This window comes from Solanum tuberosum, unplaced genomic scaffold (assembly GCF_000226075.1).
Source record: "Solanum tuberosum cultivar DM 1-3 516 R44 unplaced genomic scaffold, SolTub_3.0 scf00017, whole genome shotgun sequence".
NCBI lineage: Eukaryota > Viridiplantae > Streptophyta > Magnoliopsida > Solanales > Solanaceae > Solanum > Solanum tuberosum.
Window position 1 is genome coordinate 1,579,219 of NW_006238943.1, and position 19,848 is coordinate 1,599,066.

The 19,848-nt window shown below is 32.2% G+C and overlaps 5 protein-coding genes across 5 annotated transcripts; 3 read left to right on the forward strand and 2 right to left on the reverse strand.

Annotated features, from left to right (window-relative positions):
• Positions 1 to 226: 226 nt before the first annotated feature.
• On the forward strand, positions 227 to 6,012 carry LOC102584217 (pectinesterase 31). Its single transcript, XM_006340196.2, has 6 exons — positions 227 to 595; positions 1,548 to 1,652; positions 1,743 to 1,820; positions 2,247 to 2,434; positions 4,956 to 5,129; positions 5,366 to 6,012. Exons 1-6 carry the CDS (start codon positions 350 to 352, stop codon positions 5,526 to 5,528), a joined length of 954 nt encoding a protein of 317 aa, XP_006340258.1. The 5' UTR covers positions 227 to 349; the 3' UTR covers positions 5,529 to 6,012.
• Positions 6,013 to 6,984: 972 nt separating this feature from the next.
• On the forward strand, positions 6,985 to 8,825 carry LOC102585200 (mitogen-activated protein kinase kinase kinase 1). Its single transcript, XM_015303489.1, has 3 exons — positions 6,985 to 7,254; positions 7,592 to 7,772; positions 8,479 to 8,825. Exons 1-3 carry the CDS (start codon positions 6,995 to 6,997, stop codon positions 8,761 to 8,763), a joined length of 726 nt encoding a protein of 241 aa, XP_015158975.1. The 5' UTR covers positions 6,985 to 6,994; the 3' UTR covers positions 8,764 to 8,825.
• Positions 8,826 to 9,847: 1,022 nt separating this feature from the next.
• On the reverse strand, positions 9,848 to 11,041 carry LOC102585538 (ethylene-responsive transcription factor TINY-like). The gene is made up of 2 exons (XM_006340357.2): positions 10,852 to 11,041; positions 9,848 to 10,241 (listed from the first exon to the last, which is right to left on the reverse strand). Exons 1-2 carry the CDS (start codon positions 11,039 to 11,041, stop codon positions 9,874 to 9,876), a joined length of 558 nt encoding a protein of 185 aa, XP_006340419.2. The 3' UTR covers positions 9,848 to 9,873.
• A 4,865-nt stretch (positions 11,042 to 15,906) lies between these two features.
• LOC102585873 (F-box/kelch-repeat protein At3g23880-like) lies at positions 15,907 to 17,058 on the forward strand. The gene has a single exon (XM_006340358.2). The coding sequence runs from the start codon at positions 15,910 to 15,912 to the stop codon at positions 17,056 to 17,058; it is 1,149 nt and encodes a 382-aa protein (XP_006340420.1). The 5' UTR covers positions 15,907 to 15,909.
• Positions 17,059 to 17,402: 344 nt separating this feature from the next.
• Positions 17,403 to 18,371, reverse strand: LOC107058051 (uncharacterized). The gene has a single exon (XM_015303344.1). The coding sequence runs from the start codon at positions 18,369 to 18,371 to the stop codon at positions 17,403 to 17,405; it is 969 nt and encodes a 322-aa protein (XP_015158830.1).
• Between the last annotated feature and the right edge of the window lie 1,477 nt (positions 18,372 to 19,848).

A 19,848-nucleotide genomic window follows, 5' to 3' on the forward strand; every position in this document is an offset into this window, starting at 1 on the left:
ACATATTTGTCTAGTCCATATTATTTAATCAAGTATGAAATTGAAAAGTATAAGAGTACTATTTAATTCTCCAAACATGGTTAGAATTAATGGTGATTACTAATTTTCTAATTACTACTTTTTAATCAAATATATTACTATATAATTATTTTTTCATTTCTCTAAAAGATAAAATTCACCTCGAAAATTGTGACACTATATAAGATTCTCTGGTTTCCTTTTTCAAAAAAAAAAAAAAAATCATCTCTGCCGCGACCCGATTGGAATCGTCACCATCACCGCTCTTACACCGCCGCAAACAAAATATTCTCGCCGGCGAGGCGAATTTTTACCGGGAAGTCTAGCGAAAATGTCATCGAGGGTGTCGGTAACAGTGTCACAGGACGGAACTGGTGATTACCGGACAGTGCAAGAAGCCATAGACGCTGTTCCACTATCAAATAAGTGTCGCACTGTGATTCGTGTAGCGGCTGGTGTTTATAAGCAGCCAATTTATGTTCCGAAAACGAAAAATTACATTACACTTGCTGGGGTTAGTCCTGAAGCTACTGTTCTCACCTGGAATAATACTGCCACTAAAATTGATCACCATCAGGTATATCTTTTTTCCTTTTTAGCTTCTTTTTATGTGTTAAAATTTTAGAGAAGAGGATTTATTCTTTATTGTTTGGGTTCAAGTCTCACCGTCATAAAAAAATGTTTTTTTTGTGGCATTTTTGGTGGAATACATGTGATAGATGTAGTGACTAGTGAGTACATAATGAAACCAACAGGGGTTGTAGGGGAGTAGTGAAGTGGTAAGTACTCCTTCATTAATAGCTAGAAGTATGAGGTTGGAGCCTCGGCTATGGAGTCACTTTGTTAGGGAGTGCTAGACTTCATGGCACAAATCCGGATTTAACCGGGCATCAATTGATTGTACCGGACAGTGGGAAACAAAAAAGGGCATAATTAAGGTAGTAGAAGTATCAATTTTAATAGCATACAGGGTCATGTTAAAATGCATAATGAAATTCATAAAAGTGTCAATCTTTAACTGTTTTAGCTTTTGGTTGAATAGAACAATTTAACTCTCGGATATGTTAGACATAACTAGGTTAAATAAGTATCTATCTTGGCGGCTGGCGCCCAAGGGTGTGGTCTAGTGGTCAATGAAGCGGGTTGAATATCATGAGGTGTCAGGTTCGAATCCAACAAAGACAAAATAGTACGGTCCGGACACCACGGTTATCAAAAAATAAAGAGAAGTGGCTATCTTTTTAATTTGAGCTTTTAGATGAAATGAGTTATTCCAACTGGGCATGTTATACACGTGATGGACGTGTTGAAGACATAAGTAAGTATAAAGTTGTAGCTTTAAATGAAACAGAAGAATTGGCCGTTAAATAGGGTGATAGACGGTGTAAAACATAATTAAGTACAAAGTTTAATTTTTAACGGTTTAAGATTTTAGATGAAGCATTCAAACCCTCTTCAACGTCATCTTTCCTCCATATGTGTACCATTGTGTAATTAAGTTCTTTATGTTCATTTTATCTGATAATTAGGCTGCAAGGTTAATTGGTACTGGTACATTTGGGTGTGGGAGTACAATAGTGGAAGGAGAGGATTTTATTGCTGAGAACATCACCTTTGAAAACTCTGCTCCTGAGGTACTCTGTATATTTTTTTTCCTTTTTGCTCTTTGCAAATGGTGCATGTAGATTCATCTTGCTTCCTTTCTTTTTGGTCTTCTGCAATAGGGATCAGGACAGGCAGTGGCAATCAGAGTTACAGCTGATCGTTGTGCATTTTATAATTGCAGATTTCTTGGTTGGCAGGTGCAATACTAAAATTTTTTATGCTCTGTCAAATTTTACAATTTACCAGAACTTTCGAACTTCATGTCTATAGTAGCAGGATATACCTTGTGGCGAAACCAACTTGTTAGTCAGTTCCTAGTTCCGGTGAGTGTCAAGGACTCCATGTCAAAGAAGAAACTTTGTAGCTTATATATGTGCTCTGATTTCCCCCCAAGAGTGATTTCATATGTTTTTGGATCATTTCTGAATTCCGTTCAATTTTCCTTCCATGCTCCAAAAGTTCCAACTGCCTTAATTAATTCCCCAATTTTTGTCTCCCTTCTAGATGTGTATAGCACATTTGAATATTGTTGCTTAACATACTCTCTCTTTTTGTTGTGTCTATGATTGTCTACCTTGAGGGTTTTAACTGTTCTTTTAAAGAAAATAAATTAATTTTTGCAGGATACGCTGTATTTGCACTACGGGAAGCAATATTTGAAAGATTGCTATATCGAAGGAAGTGTAGATTTTATTTTTGGTAATAGCACTGCTCTCTTAGAGCATTGTCACATACACTGCAAATCGGCAGGATTCATTACTGCACAAAGCAGGAAATCTTCTCAAGAGACAACCGGCTATGTGTTTCTGAGGTTTGTAAGTAGTTGGATTTGGTTATCATTCAAAGCTCCAATTATTTAGAAAATCAACCACTTTATTTTTGTTGTCAGGCTGGTTCTTATGTTTGTCACCAATATTTTCTTTGCCCTTTTGGTAAATTTTGTGCAGATTCGAAGTTACCATTATACTGATAGGCTATAAGAAATTTCTTGGCGTCTTGGTAAAATTTGTGCAGATCCGAGGCTTTCATTAAATTGGATAGGCTATAATAAATTTCTTGACATCTAAAAATCTCGGCTCTGTTAAGAAACTTTAATAGCTTGACATTAATCCAGTTCTGGCCGATTGAATTACCTAATTTATGGGATATTGGTTTTAATTCCTAATTCATGGATACATTGCCCTTTCTCTGATCTGATGGTCTTACTATCTCGCCTAAACTTCCCATGTGCAAGATGACACGCTCAAATCGAGATGTGGTCCAAAATTTTAATTTATACTAGGTATGTTGTTGTTGTTGTTTGTATCTGTCTAAACCCTTGAGAAAAAGAACGTTATACATGAACTTTCTGTAAAAGATATGCTTGTTTGATTTCTTGTTGGTTTCATTACATTATTTCAAGGTGATCTTCCATTTGATTTCATATTTATAAATCCCACCTTGTTTCAGATTTTTCTATGCTAGTAGCCTATAGTAATAGTACTTAGTTTGTCTATGGACATTCCTGTCACATTGATTTAATTGATAATGGGAAGAGATGCACAAAGTAACTGGCTGAATGCATAAATCCTGGGATACCTCATTTGGATGCCTCAACAGATTATATAAAAGGTTGAATAAGTTCTTCTCGAAAGTCGAAACCAATTTACATTTGAAATAATAAGAAACAGATACTTCTAAGATGTAATTGCTTTTTTTACTAAATACTGTTTTCAAAATCAAGTTGCGTATCCAAACAGGACGATGCAAACATAAACATGCATATGTATAGGTGTGTGTGTGTGTGCACACGCGTGCGCTCACATGTGTGTTGTGACGTTGTCAATATGATTGAATCTAAAGAAGTGCTCTTAATCTCATCTTGATGAACATCACAATTGTTAGCGTCTTTTATTCCCTTTTCACCTCAGAAATGATTCTTGCACCCCCGATCTTGGAAATGCAATACCTAGTTCCGCTATCTGAGGATAATGTATAGCATCTCATGCGGTGCTTCAGCTTTTCATTTCCTTGACTCTGTAAAGGGGCTGAACTTTTTTTTTCAACAAAGGGACTGGAGTTGACTTCTCTAAAAAGGAGATAAAACTATTTCATAGATGTCTCGAAGGGCTTTAGTTAGTTGATCTAGTAGATTGGTTTTAGCTTTATAAGCATTTGCAAGATGAGCATTAGTTTCAGAAACTATGTTTGGTTCTTTAACTAATCTACAACAGGTGCAGAACAATATATTTTCTTGTATATTGCCTTTCTTTTCAAAATAAGTTGAGCAATTAACTTCCTTGATTTGAAGTAAGAAGCTACTCATACACAAGTCCAGAACTACTTAGTAACCTTAGTTAGGTACTGTCATTCGGTACAACCTGTCCCCAAGAAAAAGGTATAACTACAACTCCCTCTATCCAGTTTATGTGGCAGCATTTCTTTTTAAATTTGATCCAGAAAGAATGACAACTTTTTAAATTTGAGAACTATTTAACGTGAGCTTTTCATTTTACCCTTAGTGGCAAAGCTTTTATAGCTTTAACACTTGAGGTGTGGAATAAAATTTTAGGTGTTGCAAACATAACTTCTTTTTCCGGATAAAGGATGTTGCAAGCATAACTTCTGAAAATCATACTTCGATTAGAAGGGAGTTTTCTGTGATGTTTCCCGGAACTTGAAGGGTTGACACATTTTTCTGTCTTATCTGTCGAGGAAAATTCTGTTCTTGTGTAGGGTGAAAGAGCTTTGTGTCTTGATGATGTTTGACCTGGAGTGCTCTTCTGTTCTGTGTTCTCAGTCAAAATGTATCTTATTACTGTGTTGACTTGCTGTTTAAGAGAGGTTTACCCTTTTCCACCATGCCTCAATTAGATAAATCGTAGCTATAGGTATGGCCGTATGGGGTGTTATAGAAAATATAACTTTATTTTATCACTCGTGCTTGTGTCAAAGCATCATTAAGATCTCTGTCCATTGTTCATTCAATGTAAATATTCTTGGTAATTCTCCCATTAAAAACTCACTTTAGGTTATGATGACGCCACATCCTCAAGCCTGTTGAAGTTTCACTTGGCGAGTGATCAGTCTAAATTAAACCCATCTTTCAATCAGCTGTATCGTGAAAGATCAATAGAAAACTTTTAATATAGAGTTTCATCTTGGTTGATAGGCCTGATATTGAGCTTACCTCAGCTGCAGAACATTGAGGTTGTACTTGTACCTCACACTGGTGTCTGGTTCACTAAAGAATTCAATGTCAGATTAATATTTAGAGACTTTTTCTCTGCAATTTCCATTTTTCATGTTAAAGTTTGTCATTCTTTTGAAACATTTTTCCTGGGACTATGCAGATGTGTGATCACTGGCAGCGGAGCAACCTCATATACACATCTTGGACGCCCATGGGGGCCTTTTGGGAGGGTGGTTTTTGCCTATTGTTATATGGATCACTGTATTAAGCATGTCGGTTGGAACAACTGGGGTAAAGCAGAAAATGAGAGAACTGCTTGCTTCTATGAGTACCGGTTAGTCTTCTGAAATCCCTTAATTTACAACAAGATTCAAATGATCATATTAACTTCTATTTCACAGAACATTTTACTCATATACTGCTTACTTTAGATTAAGGAAGAAATTTCAATCTGTCTTAAATCCTCTCTAGGGACAAATCTCGATAAGAAGTGTGTAAGTCGATTTATAAAAGAAGCCAACATTAAGCTATCATCTCTGAGGCAGTTATCTTGTTGTTGAAACTATTCAGGTGTCATGGACCGGGTAGCTGCCCGTCAAAACGTGTCACCTGGGCCAGAGAATTGATGGATGAAGAAGCAGAACAATTTATCATGCATGGGTTCATTGATTCTGATCAACAAAGCCCTTGGCTGTGTCAGAGGATGGCGTTGCGCATACCATATTCAGCATAAAGCTCAGTGTCTCGCCACTTCCTCGTTAGATATCCTTTTGCTGATCAATACCTTAAAGTTTCCGCTTTAGACTGAAAGTATTAATCTTGATATTCCACGCAATATAAATAAAACTTTAGTGGCTATGTTGCTTTCATTATTGTACCAAGTTAACTAAAGCTTCTGGGAGAGTATCTTCTACTGCTATGAAGATCATCTTTGAGCTTCACCATTGGAAGGAGTTCCTCCATACAGCAGCTATGGTGGTCGAGATGGTAAATGTTTACACACACTTGATGTTTACACCAAACTACGTTAATTTTACCATAGTTAAATGATAAGTTGAGACGAGAATGTGTTGATCAACTATTGATTAGTGATAACGTTGTGTGACGTGTTATGCATCCATTGGTTGATGAAGTGTAATAATTGTATTATTTCTCTTGTTAATACTTGTGTTCTGAATAAAATGGTACCTCTGAATGACAATTTTATTCCATCTAAATTCTAATGCAGCTAGTTGGATTATATCACGAAGTCATATCCACTTGTATTGTTGTTCTCTTTTTGGTTTATAGCTTTGAATCATGACGATTCGACACGATATGATTTGCAAGTAATTCAGAAGACAATTAGGGGAAATATGAAATAAAGCTAACAACCACAACAACAAATCTAGTCTAATCCTATGTGGGGTGTGAAGAGCATAGAAGGCCTTATATTGAGAAGGTAGAGATCCTATTTTTGAAAAATCCTTGGCTCGAGTAATAAACATTAGAGGAATATGATATCCGTCTTGAAAATCCTCCATAAGGGGTGTAAGAAATAAACGAGTGTATTGTGGAGTCAAATTTTCATCAAGATAATCCAAAATACAAAGAAATAAACTCACGAAAGTCAACAGAGATTTAACATCTACAATATATAAATATATATAATGTATTTTCCACCAAGAAAGTTTAGTATGAGCCCCCTAAATCCTACTTGACTTTATCCCTCCCTTATATAATTAACAAGAAATTAGGTACAAAGAAATGTTTTTTGTGTCAAATTTTGGATTTGTTTCTTTCTTTTGTTTTTGTCACATTGGAGCACACAATTATCGCTTTGCGTAGAACTCCATTTGAAAAAAAAAACCGCTCTTTATCAAGAATTTTTTCACACCTAAGACTCAAACCTAAAATCTCTCATTAAGGAAGGAGCAACTCTATCCACGGGACCATTAATCAAATTTTGGACTTCCATATAACGTGCCTTAAGGTTAAATTAACCTAATTAGTATTGTTTTTTAATTATACAAAGAAAAAACCAAGTTAAAAGGTATCCTTTAATTTGATGTTAGTTAAACCTTAAATTATCCCTCACGTATCCCTTCATACTCTACAAAGTATCTCCTCCATTCTTTTTCTATCTATACATATACATATATATATAATAATAATTAACAATATGTCATCATAATTTCCTTATCCTAATTTCCAAAAATTATGGAATCCCTTCCCTCTAGTTCTTCCAACCATCATCACCACCACCATCGTCATCGTCGTTTAACGCCAACTCAACCCCTCGCGGACCGAATATTTCGAGCGCTCAGCCACCACCTCCTCCTCCTCCACTGTCGCGATGCGACTTTTTACGTGTTAGGTGCCACGTGTAACGTCTACACTGTGACTATCTCCACCACCCCTTCATGCAGTTGCCCTGATCGTACCACCCCATGCAAACACATATTATTTGTGCTCATTAGGTAAATTTTCCAATTTTTTTTTATGAAAATTCAAAAATTGAATTTTAACTATATCAAGTAACCTAAAAAGATAATAACCGGCAATAATTACTAAGATGAAAATGAAACGCACCATCTCTTATAATATGTTAATTAAACATGAATATATATCGATAATTAAGAAATTTTTTTAGAGAGGATTAATACCTATACATGTTATTTGTGCTTAATTATTTAAGGTATTGGGCGTATCGATTAATGACACGTGGAATTATTTATTAGGGTATATCTTATAAATGCGGTCACACTAAATTTGTTGTTGTTGTTGATACGTATTATTTATTGCTTAATTATTTAGGGTATTGGGCGTATCGATTGATGACACGTGTCTCTATCGACGGCGTCTACGGCCACGTCATCTTCAACGTCTTCTTAATTTACCAATTTCAACAGAAGCATTAGCAACTTCAAAAGTACGTGAAATGTTTCATCAATTGTTTTCTCAACAACCGCAGAGGAGTTCACCTATAATAATAAAGGTTAGTCTATAGTTTCTAAATATAAATAAATAATATCGAATTATTACATATAGAATTTGAGTTATATACATCGTTGGTATAACTTTTTTTTACATCATAAAATTATCTTTACTGATTGTATCGAGTACGTAGCGCTTGACTTATTTTTAATAATATGAATCTTGTTTTGTGGAGGTTTAAGTTATATAGTCTGTTGGTATAAATATTTTATTTTGCACCAACGTAATAAGTTATCTTTAATTACATGTTGATGTAACACATAGGTAATCTGACTTATTTTCAAGAGAATCCAATTTTTTTGTGTGGAGGCTAACATGCATGTATATATATATTATATATCATTTTGATTAGTTTGATTTTGTTTTTTTATACCATGACGATTATATATAACTAATTATGTACTATATATATTTGAAGACTTCAACTTAAATTCTACGTAAAGTTTAAAGAATTTGTATATCATCGTGTCACCTTTAGGCTTTACACAAGATTACAAATCACATATTTTAAGAAAGGTTACATATAAATATTCTTAATTTGGGTGACTTGGTAATGTAATTTATTTTATATAGATGGTGTACAAATAATTAAGTTGCTATAGAAAAATATTGTTCCACGATATATATCTTAAAATATTTTGTATGTATACGGACAATATATCTCTTTAAGAAAAGCTGATTTCACATCTCGAACCTTTTTATGACAGATCGAAAACGGGACGACGTGTCCGGTGTGTTTGGAAGAGATGAATGAAGAGGAAAAAATAGCAGCTTGTGTTACATGTAGAAACCGTATTCATGAAGAGTGTTTGATGGCATGGAAGAGAAGTAATAGCAGAAGAAAATCAATTAGTTGTGTGCTTTGTCGTGCAAGATGGAGAGATGTGAGAAATGAATTAGAGGGAGATAAGTATTTGAATTTATCGTCATATATTATTAGTAACGTTGAAAATGAAATAGGTGAAAATCATCAGCATCGTTGTAGAGATTAATATATAGGGGTTCAGAAGTTCGAAGAAGCATATAATCAAGAATGATTGTAAATTGATTTATCTTTTTCTATTTGTTATGCAGACCTTTCAAAAATGTCGTTAAGGATATGTGTTGAAAATTTAAATTATCTAAAAGTAATGCATTTTTGGAGGATCTAACTATCATGAGGTGATACTTTTGAAAAATTCGAGCACTATAATTTTTTTTTTCAATTTAATTATGATTTCTTAGTGTTTATCGGTTATGTGCTAATTATATAATTATTTGTGTATTTCTTCTTTTTATTATTGGATAGCAAATAATCGAAAAACTGATTTTTCAATCTTTTTGCGCGCGCATATATATATTTATATAACTGCAAAATAAATTCAAATATTTGGGTAAAGAAATTAAAGTAAATATCACAAGGATCTTCTACCTTAAGTCATGTTGTAGTTGTACTGATATGGGTCTGACAAGCCCATATTCATAAATATGTTCACAAGTATTTTATTTGGACACGACTATTTAAATTTTACTTATTTTTTATATGCTTACTTTTTTTCGCAACAATTTCAGATATTTAATATATTTGAAGGGGTTTTGTCAAACCTAACTACAAACATAATATAATATAGTCTACTTTTTTCATAACAATTTCAGATATTCAGTATGTTTAAAAGGGTTTTGTCAAATCTAACTACAAATATATATATATAAAACAAACAAACTTCTCAAACTAGACAGGTAAATACATATAACTTGAGCTTTTGACAAGTATTTATATAAAAAAAAGTCTTGTTTTTCTTAAATTTTATCATAAGTCAAACACGATCTCAAAAAAGTATTACATCTAAGTTCTTTCTCTCCCTCCAAAAGATGTTCGTCTTGAGAAATTCTAATAGGAGATCATTTTTCTTTTTAATAGACCTTACATTTTGTTAAGAATGACGAGATCTTGTCTATCCTTACGACAACACACAATACAAGGTTATATTTGCAAAAAAAAAAAAACTAAAAATTTATGTACGTACGGTACATACATGATACACCAAACAACAACCATAATAACAATTATTAACATTATATTATATGATATTGCATATGTTTATTAACTCCACTTAGTAATTCTACAATAAATTAAACGGCTCAAAACAACTTGAAATTATTTCTTCATTATTATCGGAATATAACCATCCACCCATATTCAAGTCATCAACATATAATAACTCATTTTTTAGCTGATCAAACGAGTCATCAATACAAGTTTCAAGTTGTGGTAGCTCGATGATTTGGGTCAATTCTTCTGACATTGTCCCCAAATTGGTCGTTGCTACTGATAATGAAGAGGAAGAAGAAGAAGACGATGATAATAAAGAATCGAAGTTTTTCATAGAAGCTGCTTTTGTTGCTGCTGCTTGAATATCGCGAGGGCTTAGTGAAGCAGGTCTTGGAAGATAACTTGCAAGTTTTGGAAAGTTGAGGATTGCAGCAGTACCTGCTTTCAGATAAGATAATCATACATTTCAAAATATTCCGAGTTCAAATTCATGACTATTCATTATAAAAAGATAATTTTCATGTGTTTGATTTATTAAAAAGAATCGAACTTTAATATGGAATGTCAAATGTGGATGACATGTTAAAATACATAAATAAGTAAAGAGAAAGTTCAAATTTTCCACTATATTATTTTGGTATTCGTTATATTTTAGTCCATTCGTAATTTTATATCTTTATTGTTAGCAAATTATCGTGTGTTTCTCCTTGTCATTATAACAACGGTCAAAGCTTGAAATCGCTACATATATAACACATGTCTAAATCTTTTGAGATTTTTCTTTTTGAATTTATCAATGAACTTTTGACCATAATTTAAAATCATCCTCAAGTTAAATCTAAAAATAACACTTTCCCTTAATAATAAGGTAATTATAATATCTATGTTATTTCAATCTTGTGACAGAAGTAAAATCTCGATTTGAATTTGAAACTTAATTATTGTCTCATCTTAACATATTATACCATTCATAGGATGAATTAAACAGACTATATATACTAAAAAAATAACGTCACATAAACTAGAACACAAAAGACGATGTTATTACCTTTGATAGATAAAGCGGCTACATCATGAGCTCGAGCTGCCATTTCAGGCGAAGAAAACGTACCAAGCCAAATACGAGATTTTTTACGAGGCTCGCGAATTTCGGATACCCATTTTCCCCAATTTCTCATACGTACACCTCTATATAATACTTCCTCTCCATTTCTCTTCTTCTTTTTTTTTCCTTCCATATTTTTTTTTTTCCAATTCATTCAAGAAACAATATAACACTTTTATTTATAATGGATTTTTTTTTTTTGGGGTGGGGGCTGGGTAGGAGGGGGACCCCATGCATGGAGAATTAAATTAGGTGATTCTAGTAGACCTCATTAATTTCTACTTTTGATCAACTTGGTATATATATATATTATTTATTTATTTATTTTATATATTTTTTTATGTTTTTTTATTTATTTTTTTGATGAGAGGGAGTTGCTCGGATGGTAAGCACCCCTCACTTCCAACCGGAAGGTTGCGAGTTCGAGTCACCAAGGGAGCAAAAGGGGTGGAGCTCCTAGGGAGGAAAAAAAAAGTATATTCTATATTTTTTTGGTTTATAATTTCATCAATGTTTTACTTTTGATCAACTTGGTACTATTTGATTTAGATTTAGGTGGTTGTAATTTCCCAATTTAGAAAATTAATGTAATAAATAAAAATTGTTGGAACAAGTTGGGTTTTAATTTGGACGAGATTTGAGTGATGAAATTATATCCATCATGCATAAATAATAAAACTTCAGAGTTTTAAATCATTAGTGGTTATGGATTTCGGATATATGGACTTCCGGATACATAGGAGAGGGATGTATTCGAGAGGAGAGGTGCATCACTAGACTTCTGAATACATCAACAAACATCTGGACACATATGGGAGGGAAGGGATGTATCCAAGAGGAGGATAAGGATGTTTCATCGAGAGGGAGTCATGAATAGGGAATTTTTGAAAAAAAAATTAAATGGTAGAAAATTTTAGAGATTATGGTACAATAAGATGTATATTTAGGTAATTTTTCTTTTATTTAAAGGCGCTACATAGGAAAATTAAGGTGGAAAGTAGAGATTTAACACAACAGGAGTAAAAATACGACATTTCTGAGAGTACAACAACAAAAAAAAATGATCCTAAAGTCCAATGAAAAAGATGAATATGTTTTTTTAAAAAATATAACAAAATGCAAATATAACTTATTTTGTGAGAATACACCCAATTAATCTCTTTTATTTCCTCACATAACGTGTAGATTAAAATTCTTGTGCTAATATACATCGAAATCCTATAATCATGAATTCACATTTCAGGACTTTAAAATACAAAAAAATAAAAATAAAAAACAATTTTAATCACGACAATGTCGTTATTATATGCAGGGCCGACTCAACAACATTGGGTTCCTAAAGCGAAACTTAAGAGAAGAGCCCTAATTTTTTTTCCCATCATATGTACTTTTATTTAAAATATACTTTTCTAGCTATTTCAGATGCAAAGTCATTAAGTACTGTTTTATAATCAATTTGTTTTAATAATTTCTTTTCAAATGAAAATATAGCTAATTCATTCAATCTATCTTGAGACATTGTTGATCTTAGAGAAGATTTAATCAATTTTAATTTCGAACAAAGAAAAATTTGGTTGAGGCAACGGTTACAGGAACTGTTAACATTATCTTATGAGCAATATGTGTATTTGGAAAAGAATCAAATATTTTTATTTGATTGAGTATTTTCATTACATCATTATCTTCTACTTGTATTATTTATCTTTAACACTTTTAATTCAAAAAATAAATCTAAACCAGCAATTCAAAATAACTAGTATGTGTTAAAGAAAGTTCAAGGTTAAGACAGTATTTTTAAAAAAATTTCATCATCTAGTAATCTCAATATTTTACCACTAAATAAGAAATCAAAAATATTTTTATATACTTCAATTGGTTCAAATCTATTTTAAAGTGAAAAAATAGTTTGATCTACTCTACATATGTAACGTAATCAACTCTAAAGATTCTTCAAGGGACTTAGTGATTTAGTTATCCATATTTTCATCAAATTATTTCTTATGAAAATCATATTTATATTCATGTCATATGTAATTTTTTTAGTAGAAATCATAGCACTCATAGTACACATAATTTTATTTAAAAAAAAAAAAAACATATATAAGCAAAAAAAATTTGAAATATGAGGCCAAAGCGATGACTTTAGTGGCCTAGGGGTTAAGACGGCCCTGATGGTATGGAATGAATATGAACCCTCTGAATTTCAGGACAAATAGTGTTCGACGATAGTTTTTACAAAAATCCATGTGCTGTATATGTTTATACCGGCCAAAATCTGACCCATAAAAAAAGTTTTGATTTGTTTTGGTTCAAAGAACCTCAATTGAAAATCAAGAAATTAAATGAATAAAAATCGAATCGAATATTTAGTAACCATACTGAAAGTCTGAAACAAAATAATTTCATAAAGATTTTGAATTTGTCAATTTGACAAAGGTATGTACCAATTTATCCTACATATATCTATCAAATCAAGATTGCATTGTTACTGACATAGTCCTTCTACACATTAAATGATGCAATTTACTTTATCAATAAGGATCGCAGTGGAGCAATAAATATTTTTTATTTTTAACTAAAATAACTTGATTTTGAGTTTTGAATATGAAATTAACTTTTCATTTTACTTTCACGTGAGAGTTTCTGACACGAATTGGACGGACCTTATTTTTCTTCTTGTTTTGGGAACCTAAAATATGATGTGATCAAATTCTCCATTTCTTCTACTCTATTCACATGTGAAAAATAAAACCAGGTTCATGAACCTTATGTTATACATTGCATTAAATTATAATCAAAGTTCTGCTACATCTTCTAGTATGGTAAGTGCTAAGACTGAGATACTCATGCTATTTAATGGACACTTGATCATAATATGGTGTTACATGTTATCACATATATCTTTGTTATTTTCAGGGGTCGTTTGGTAGACCGCATTAGAAGAAATAGTCTATGTATTAGGTAGGGTATTATTTATTATATGTTTGGTAGGAATTTGGGCATATGTATAACTAATCCATGGATTAGTTATACCTCCTACATGGTATTATAGGATGTATTACTAATACCTTCCATTTGGAGGTATTAGTAATACATAGGATATAATACCATGTGATAAGCCTATGTAAAGACAAAAATATCCCTCAAATCATTTTAATTAATTTGTTTATTTTCTTGATTTTATGATTTATATTTGTACTAGTAAATTTATTTAAATAAATTAACTTACAAATTATTTAGAGAGAGTTGTTTGTTACTAAATAAATTCAATACAAATTTGAAATGTGAGTTGTTTATTTGTATATGACGTTTGTGATCTTAATTGAATGTGTGTATATATATATATACATATATTTGTGTGGTTTTCTAATTATTCGTATTTTGAAGAATTTAAAACATACATACATATTAAAACTACAACTTACAATTTTTATGTGTAAATGTAGATAGTTTATTCAATTTTACCATTGTTGACCGTCTTTTCGATTTTAATAGTAGATGGTTTATCTTTTTTAAATTGAAAAATAACATTTTGTGAGTGATCAATTTATTAAGATGACAATTATTTATCCTCAAATAATTCAAGTGAACAAATAGCAAAGATGATAACAAAATTGTTCTTCTCATAGCTAGTTAGAAGGCCATAAAAATAATTTTGTCCGACAATTATCTACCTTGACCCAATCACCTAATAATTCAAGGGTATAATTGGAAAGAAGACTTTTATAGAGTTTTAAACCAAACACAAGATGAGGTGAGAAATAATGAACCAAACACTTGATAAAAATAAATCTTGCAATACTAATCCCTGCATTACTAATTCCTCCGTTACTAATCCCTGCGTTATCTTTTTTGTTTATTGTCAGATCAACTTACACACATCTTTTTTTTTCACCTTATATTCTTGTTATCTTTATCAAGACAAGTACAAGGTGATAACTTGATTTATTGGCTAATTCTAGGATATGTACAAGTGTACAGATAGAATCTACTTTTTGTATTCATACGTATAAATACGCTTGTACGCTTGTCACATTGAACTCGTTCTTCCAAGATTTGAAGCTACGGTGTGAATCGGTCGGTTCGGTTCGATTTTATGTATTATCTAATTTGGTTTATCGATTTTTGATCGTTATTGGTCTGCCCAATAAGAAAATGTCCGTAAAATATTATCTGATTCTCACTTCTCTAAATGCTTTAATTTGATATAGTGAAACAAGAAAGATAATGAGAAATTGCATCAATAAGAGAAAATATAGCACGAAGGCTATAATTATATGTCACCGCCAAAACATAATATGAAATTTTTGATGTTAATCAAATTACGGACATTTACAAACTTGCAAATGCTACAACCTACGATTACAATTACAAACTAAAATCAAATAATCCAACAAGACTAAAACTAAAACTAAAATCAAATAGCTACAATAATTGCGAACCATTACTTTAATCTTTAGGTTTTGAGTAAACAGTAAAAACTAGTAAAGTGGCCTAGTGTGAAGTAGGTAGAGTACTAATAATTTGATATAGTTATAGTGTCTAGTTATATATTAAATTATTAATATTTAATAATTAGGAAGGGTAAAATAGTAAATTATTACCGTCTTATTGGGTTATCGGTTTACCCAATAACCTAATAGTAAATACCGATACCGTACCAATAACCCAATAACTTTTTTTTATAACCCAATAACCCAATATCATTTTTTCCGTTCGATTTATCGGTCAGTTCATTTTTTCAGACCCCTAACTTATGTTTACCAAACAAAGGTTTTACTGTATTTAAAAAAAATTGAATGTTGAAAGAAATCGTTTTACAATTACAAAACCAAAAAAAAATAAATAGTCCAATCCTATTAAGAAACAAATTTTGTTTCAACTAGGAGATTCTAATACAGTAGTTATAAATAAAATCAGTTGATGTATGTTTTTTTTAATTATAAGCTTTTTTGTTCCATCTTAATTTGCTCTTTGTTTCTTGGCATACCTGTCTTGTTCATGGAGGAAATACTTGTGAACATTCTGAGCAGGCTACCTGTGAAGTCAGTTGTTCGTTTCAATTGCGTCTCAAAATTTTGGAATACATTAATTTCTCACCCTTATTTTAGGAAGAAACATCTCAATCATGCCAAAAATCAAGCCAGATCCCAAAAATTACTTTCTTTCTACTGCCCTAACGATGCAGATGATAATAATCGTCTTCACTTCTATTCGTATTCTTTATCGTTGGTTCAACTTGTTAAAGATATCCGTGTAGTTGATTGCCCTTCAAATTCGAATCCATCAGATGGTTTTGAGGTCTATTGTAGTTGTGATGGCTTGTTTCTGATCGGAATTTGGACTGAACCTCATGTTGAACAACCTTCAGTAGTATTGATATGGAATCCCTCTACAAGAGAATCTATAGTACTTCCCCATTCCAAATTCAATAACGATGATGATGACGATGATGAATTCCGATCTACTTATGGATTGGGTTATGACTCTATTAGTGATGACTATAAAATCTTTAGGTTGGTCATGACTAAAGATGGCCAAAACAAAAACGAAATTTTCGCATTGAAAAATAATTCATGGAGAATTATTGAAGAAACGTCTTCATTAGATGGGACAGATTGTTCTATGTATTCTGGTGGAGAATTTTTGCCATTTGTAGATGGAGCATTTCATTGGCTTGGTATCTCATCAAAGTTGAGTGCTGTTTCATTTAATATTTCATCCGAGGTGTACAGAGACATACCATTGCCAGAGATCGTGTGTTACCTCACTCTATCTAGGTTCGAGTATGATGTTAAAATTGAAGTTGATGTGGGCCTAACAGTGTTGGCCGGAATGCTTGGTCTTTATTATAAAGATGACAATTTTTTTAATTTATGGGTAATGGAAGACAAGCATGGCTCTTCATGGATGAAATTGTTCACTATACCAAGCTACGGAATTTACAGAGTCATACCGACATATACGTTTTCAGATTATCAAATGTTACTTTGTTTTCAATTAGATTCGACAACAAGGTCAAGATTCGTATATAGGATCATATCTGTTGGATCATTTGGATTAAACAATCAAATATGGCCTCTAGATCATGATGCAAAGGATGGTATTGTTTACACGGAAAGTCTCATCTTTCCGAAACTAGGTCAATAAACTGGTCATCTGAATATTATTGCTTTCATTACTTATTAGTATATATATTGTTATTTGCTTTAGTGAGATGAATACATTTTTTTTTTCAAATTTTACATACTAAAAAGCTTGTAGATAGCATAAGTGTATAATTTGAATCTTATCTTTGCACATTGGAAATTCACAAGAATTGCCAAATACAATATATAAAGCCATGTTGCTTACATTCATCAACAAAAAAAGGTTGCCTCGGAGAGTTCAAAAATGCACTACTTGGAAGGATCAGACACACACCTAACGACAAATTTGAAGAGTCTGAACAATCTAGTCTAGGACTATAGTAGTCTAGCACGTAAAAGAAAAGTTTAAAAGTGGCGGGGACGATGGAAAATAGACACCAAACTTGGTACATAAGGGATAACAATTACAGAGCTAGACAGAGGAAATACACTCAACAGCATTCCAGTTGCTACATCAATAAAGATTACACTCTCACATCTAATTTGAATCACCAAAATGTCATCAGTAACATATGAGATGAACCACTCTGTCATATTTATATTGTAAGCCATATTAGGAACACTCACATTGAGCTCGTTCTTCCAAGAATTGAAGCTACTCAAATCATTTATAGTGTCCGCAATATATACCTTGATCAAGAGGGAGAAAATGGGACCATAACTTATGTTTACCAAACAAAGGTTTCCTCCCTTTTCTACTATCCTAGTCACATACCGGTTTCCTTCTTCTAGGCTATCGAGTTCAGCTGGAACCATAGTCGTAAAAACTTCTTCTTTACATACATCAAAACATAGGAGGCTTTTAATGCTCTTACTCCCACAAAGTGGCAGAGTATGACTTTCCATATACCAATATATTACCCCCTTCACATTTGCACCCTTCTCATGTCTTGAATGAAATTTTCTATCACGAATTGCTTTCAGAGACCTCCACGAACGGTCAGTTCCAACAGTAAAAACTAATGGTTTAGTCCCTGCATCAATATATTCATGAAGAACAATCACCTTGTATTCATATGAAAGCTGGCAAAACCCGAAGCCAACTGCAACAAGACGGAGTGGAACAGAAATATTATTTTCATATGTATATGATGGAGTAGTGAAATACTCTTCAGTCAGAGGATTGCACACATGGAGACGAGCATTGCAACTCCAAAAACAAACAAAACCATTCACAGAATTCACCGTTATCATAATTCTTGGGTGGTCGAATACATCATCTAATGTATACATGAATTTAGTCTCCCAATTTTCATCAGAACTACTGTGCCATTCCAAGGCAGAAACTGTGATGGAACGTCCATCATTTGTCATTTCAATAACAACGGCTTCCAATTGTGAGAACGATGATGATTTCAATATTCCGCATTCAACGTGTGAGTAGGCAAAACTCCCACTATAGATAATCGAACACCACTGCATACATACTTTCTTTAAAGTTTCACACAAATCTTTGCAAGGTACTCTTTGTAATATCTCAACAACAACTTCTTTGGGTATAAAAATATTGACATGTTGCTTTTTTGTTGTCTTTGAGATCAGCATTCTTTCTTTCTATCTATATAAAATGCCCTACTAATCAAGAAAATGAAGTATTTTAACGAAATATTAAAATCAATATTATTCATAATAGTAGCCTACATAGAATAAATGTTGAAGAAGATGTTCTCCTATTACATTGAAGAAAGTATTTTTCTTTCTTTCTAATTGAAGATATGCTATGTTTAAAACATGCATCAAAGTCAAAAAGCAATAACATACGTAGTGTAATCTCACCAGTGGGATCTGAGGATGGTGGTGTGTACGTAGCCTTACCCCTACCTTTATGAAAGTAGAGAGACTGTTTCCAATAGACTCTCGGCTCAAGTAAACATATAAAAAGATCAAGATGGCAATTGGCATGTAAAGAAAATACAAAAGCAAGAAGCCATGCTGAAAACAACTAATTAATAGGAGATCAGGTAGCAACAACAACAACAAAATAATATGTGAATTGAAGCAAATGAAACAACAAATATGATAATAAGTGAACTAGACAACGTTCGACTACCTACTAATTACATTCTACCCTAATCCTCAACCTCCAAAGAGATTCCAGTAAAGGAAGCAACTCACCTTAATCATCATCAATACCCCAAGATTTGTAATCATCAAGTGTAGTATTATCAAGAAACTGATCTGATGGAAGTTAAGAAACAAACAAGTGAGTGAGATCTAAGTAGAGAAAATTAAGCTAGACTCATTCTTATTTTGTATTTTTTATTTAATTGACTAGTTCATTTCAATTCATGTTTTCTGTTTTAATTGGGGTTTAAGTAAAATATATACCCTACATTATTTTAAGTGTATTTTTGAAGAGGGGAGAAAATGATCAAAATGGTATTTTGTATATATCACCTAATCGAAATAATACTTAATGGATCCAGATCCGGATCCTTTCCATATCCCTTCTCTCCTTTTTTCGTCAAGTTCTTATTTGAATCGGAGACAAATGGAATAAGCAAATATTAATAGTTAGATTTAATTGATTAGAATAAGATTCTAATTATGATTTGGATATTTAATATTTCATAAAAGATTAGCAATATCATAATCATAGCAATATATTGATCCATAAATATATTATTAAAAAAATTCTCTTTTCCAAAGAGGAGTCAGATCCCTATACAGAGGAAGAGCCACATGTATAGGTGAAAATGCACGTGCATCCATTAACTTTTATAAAAAAATATGTGTATATATGTATATCTTAAAAAACTGACAGGAGCTATGATATAATTAATAGTACACC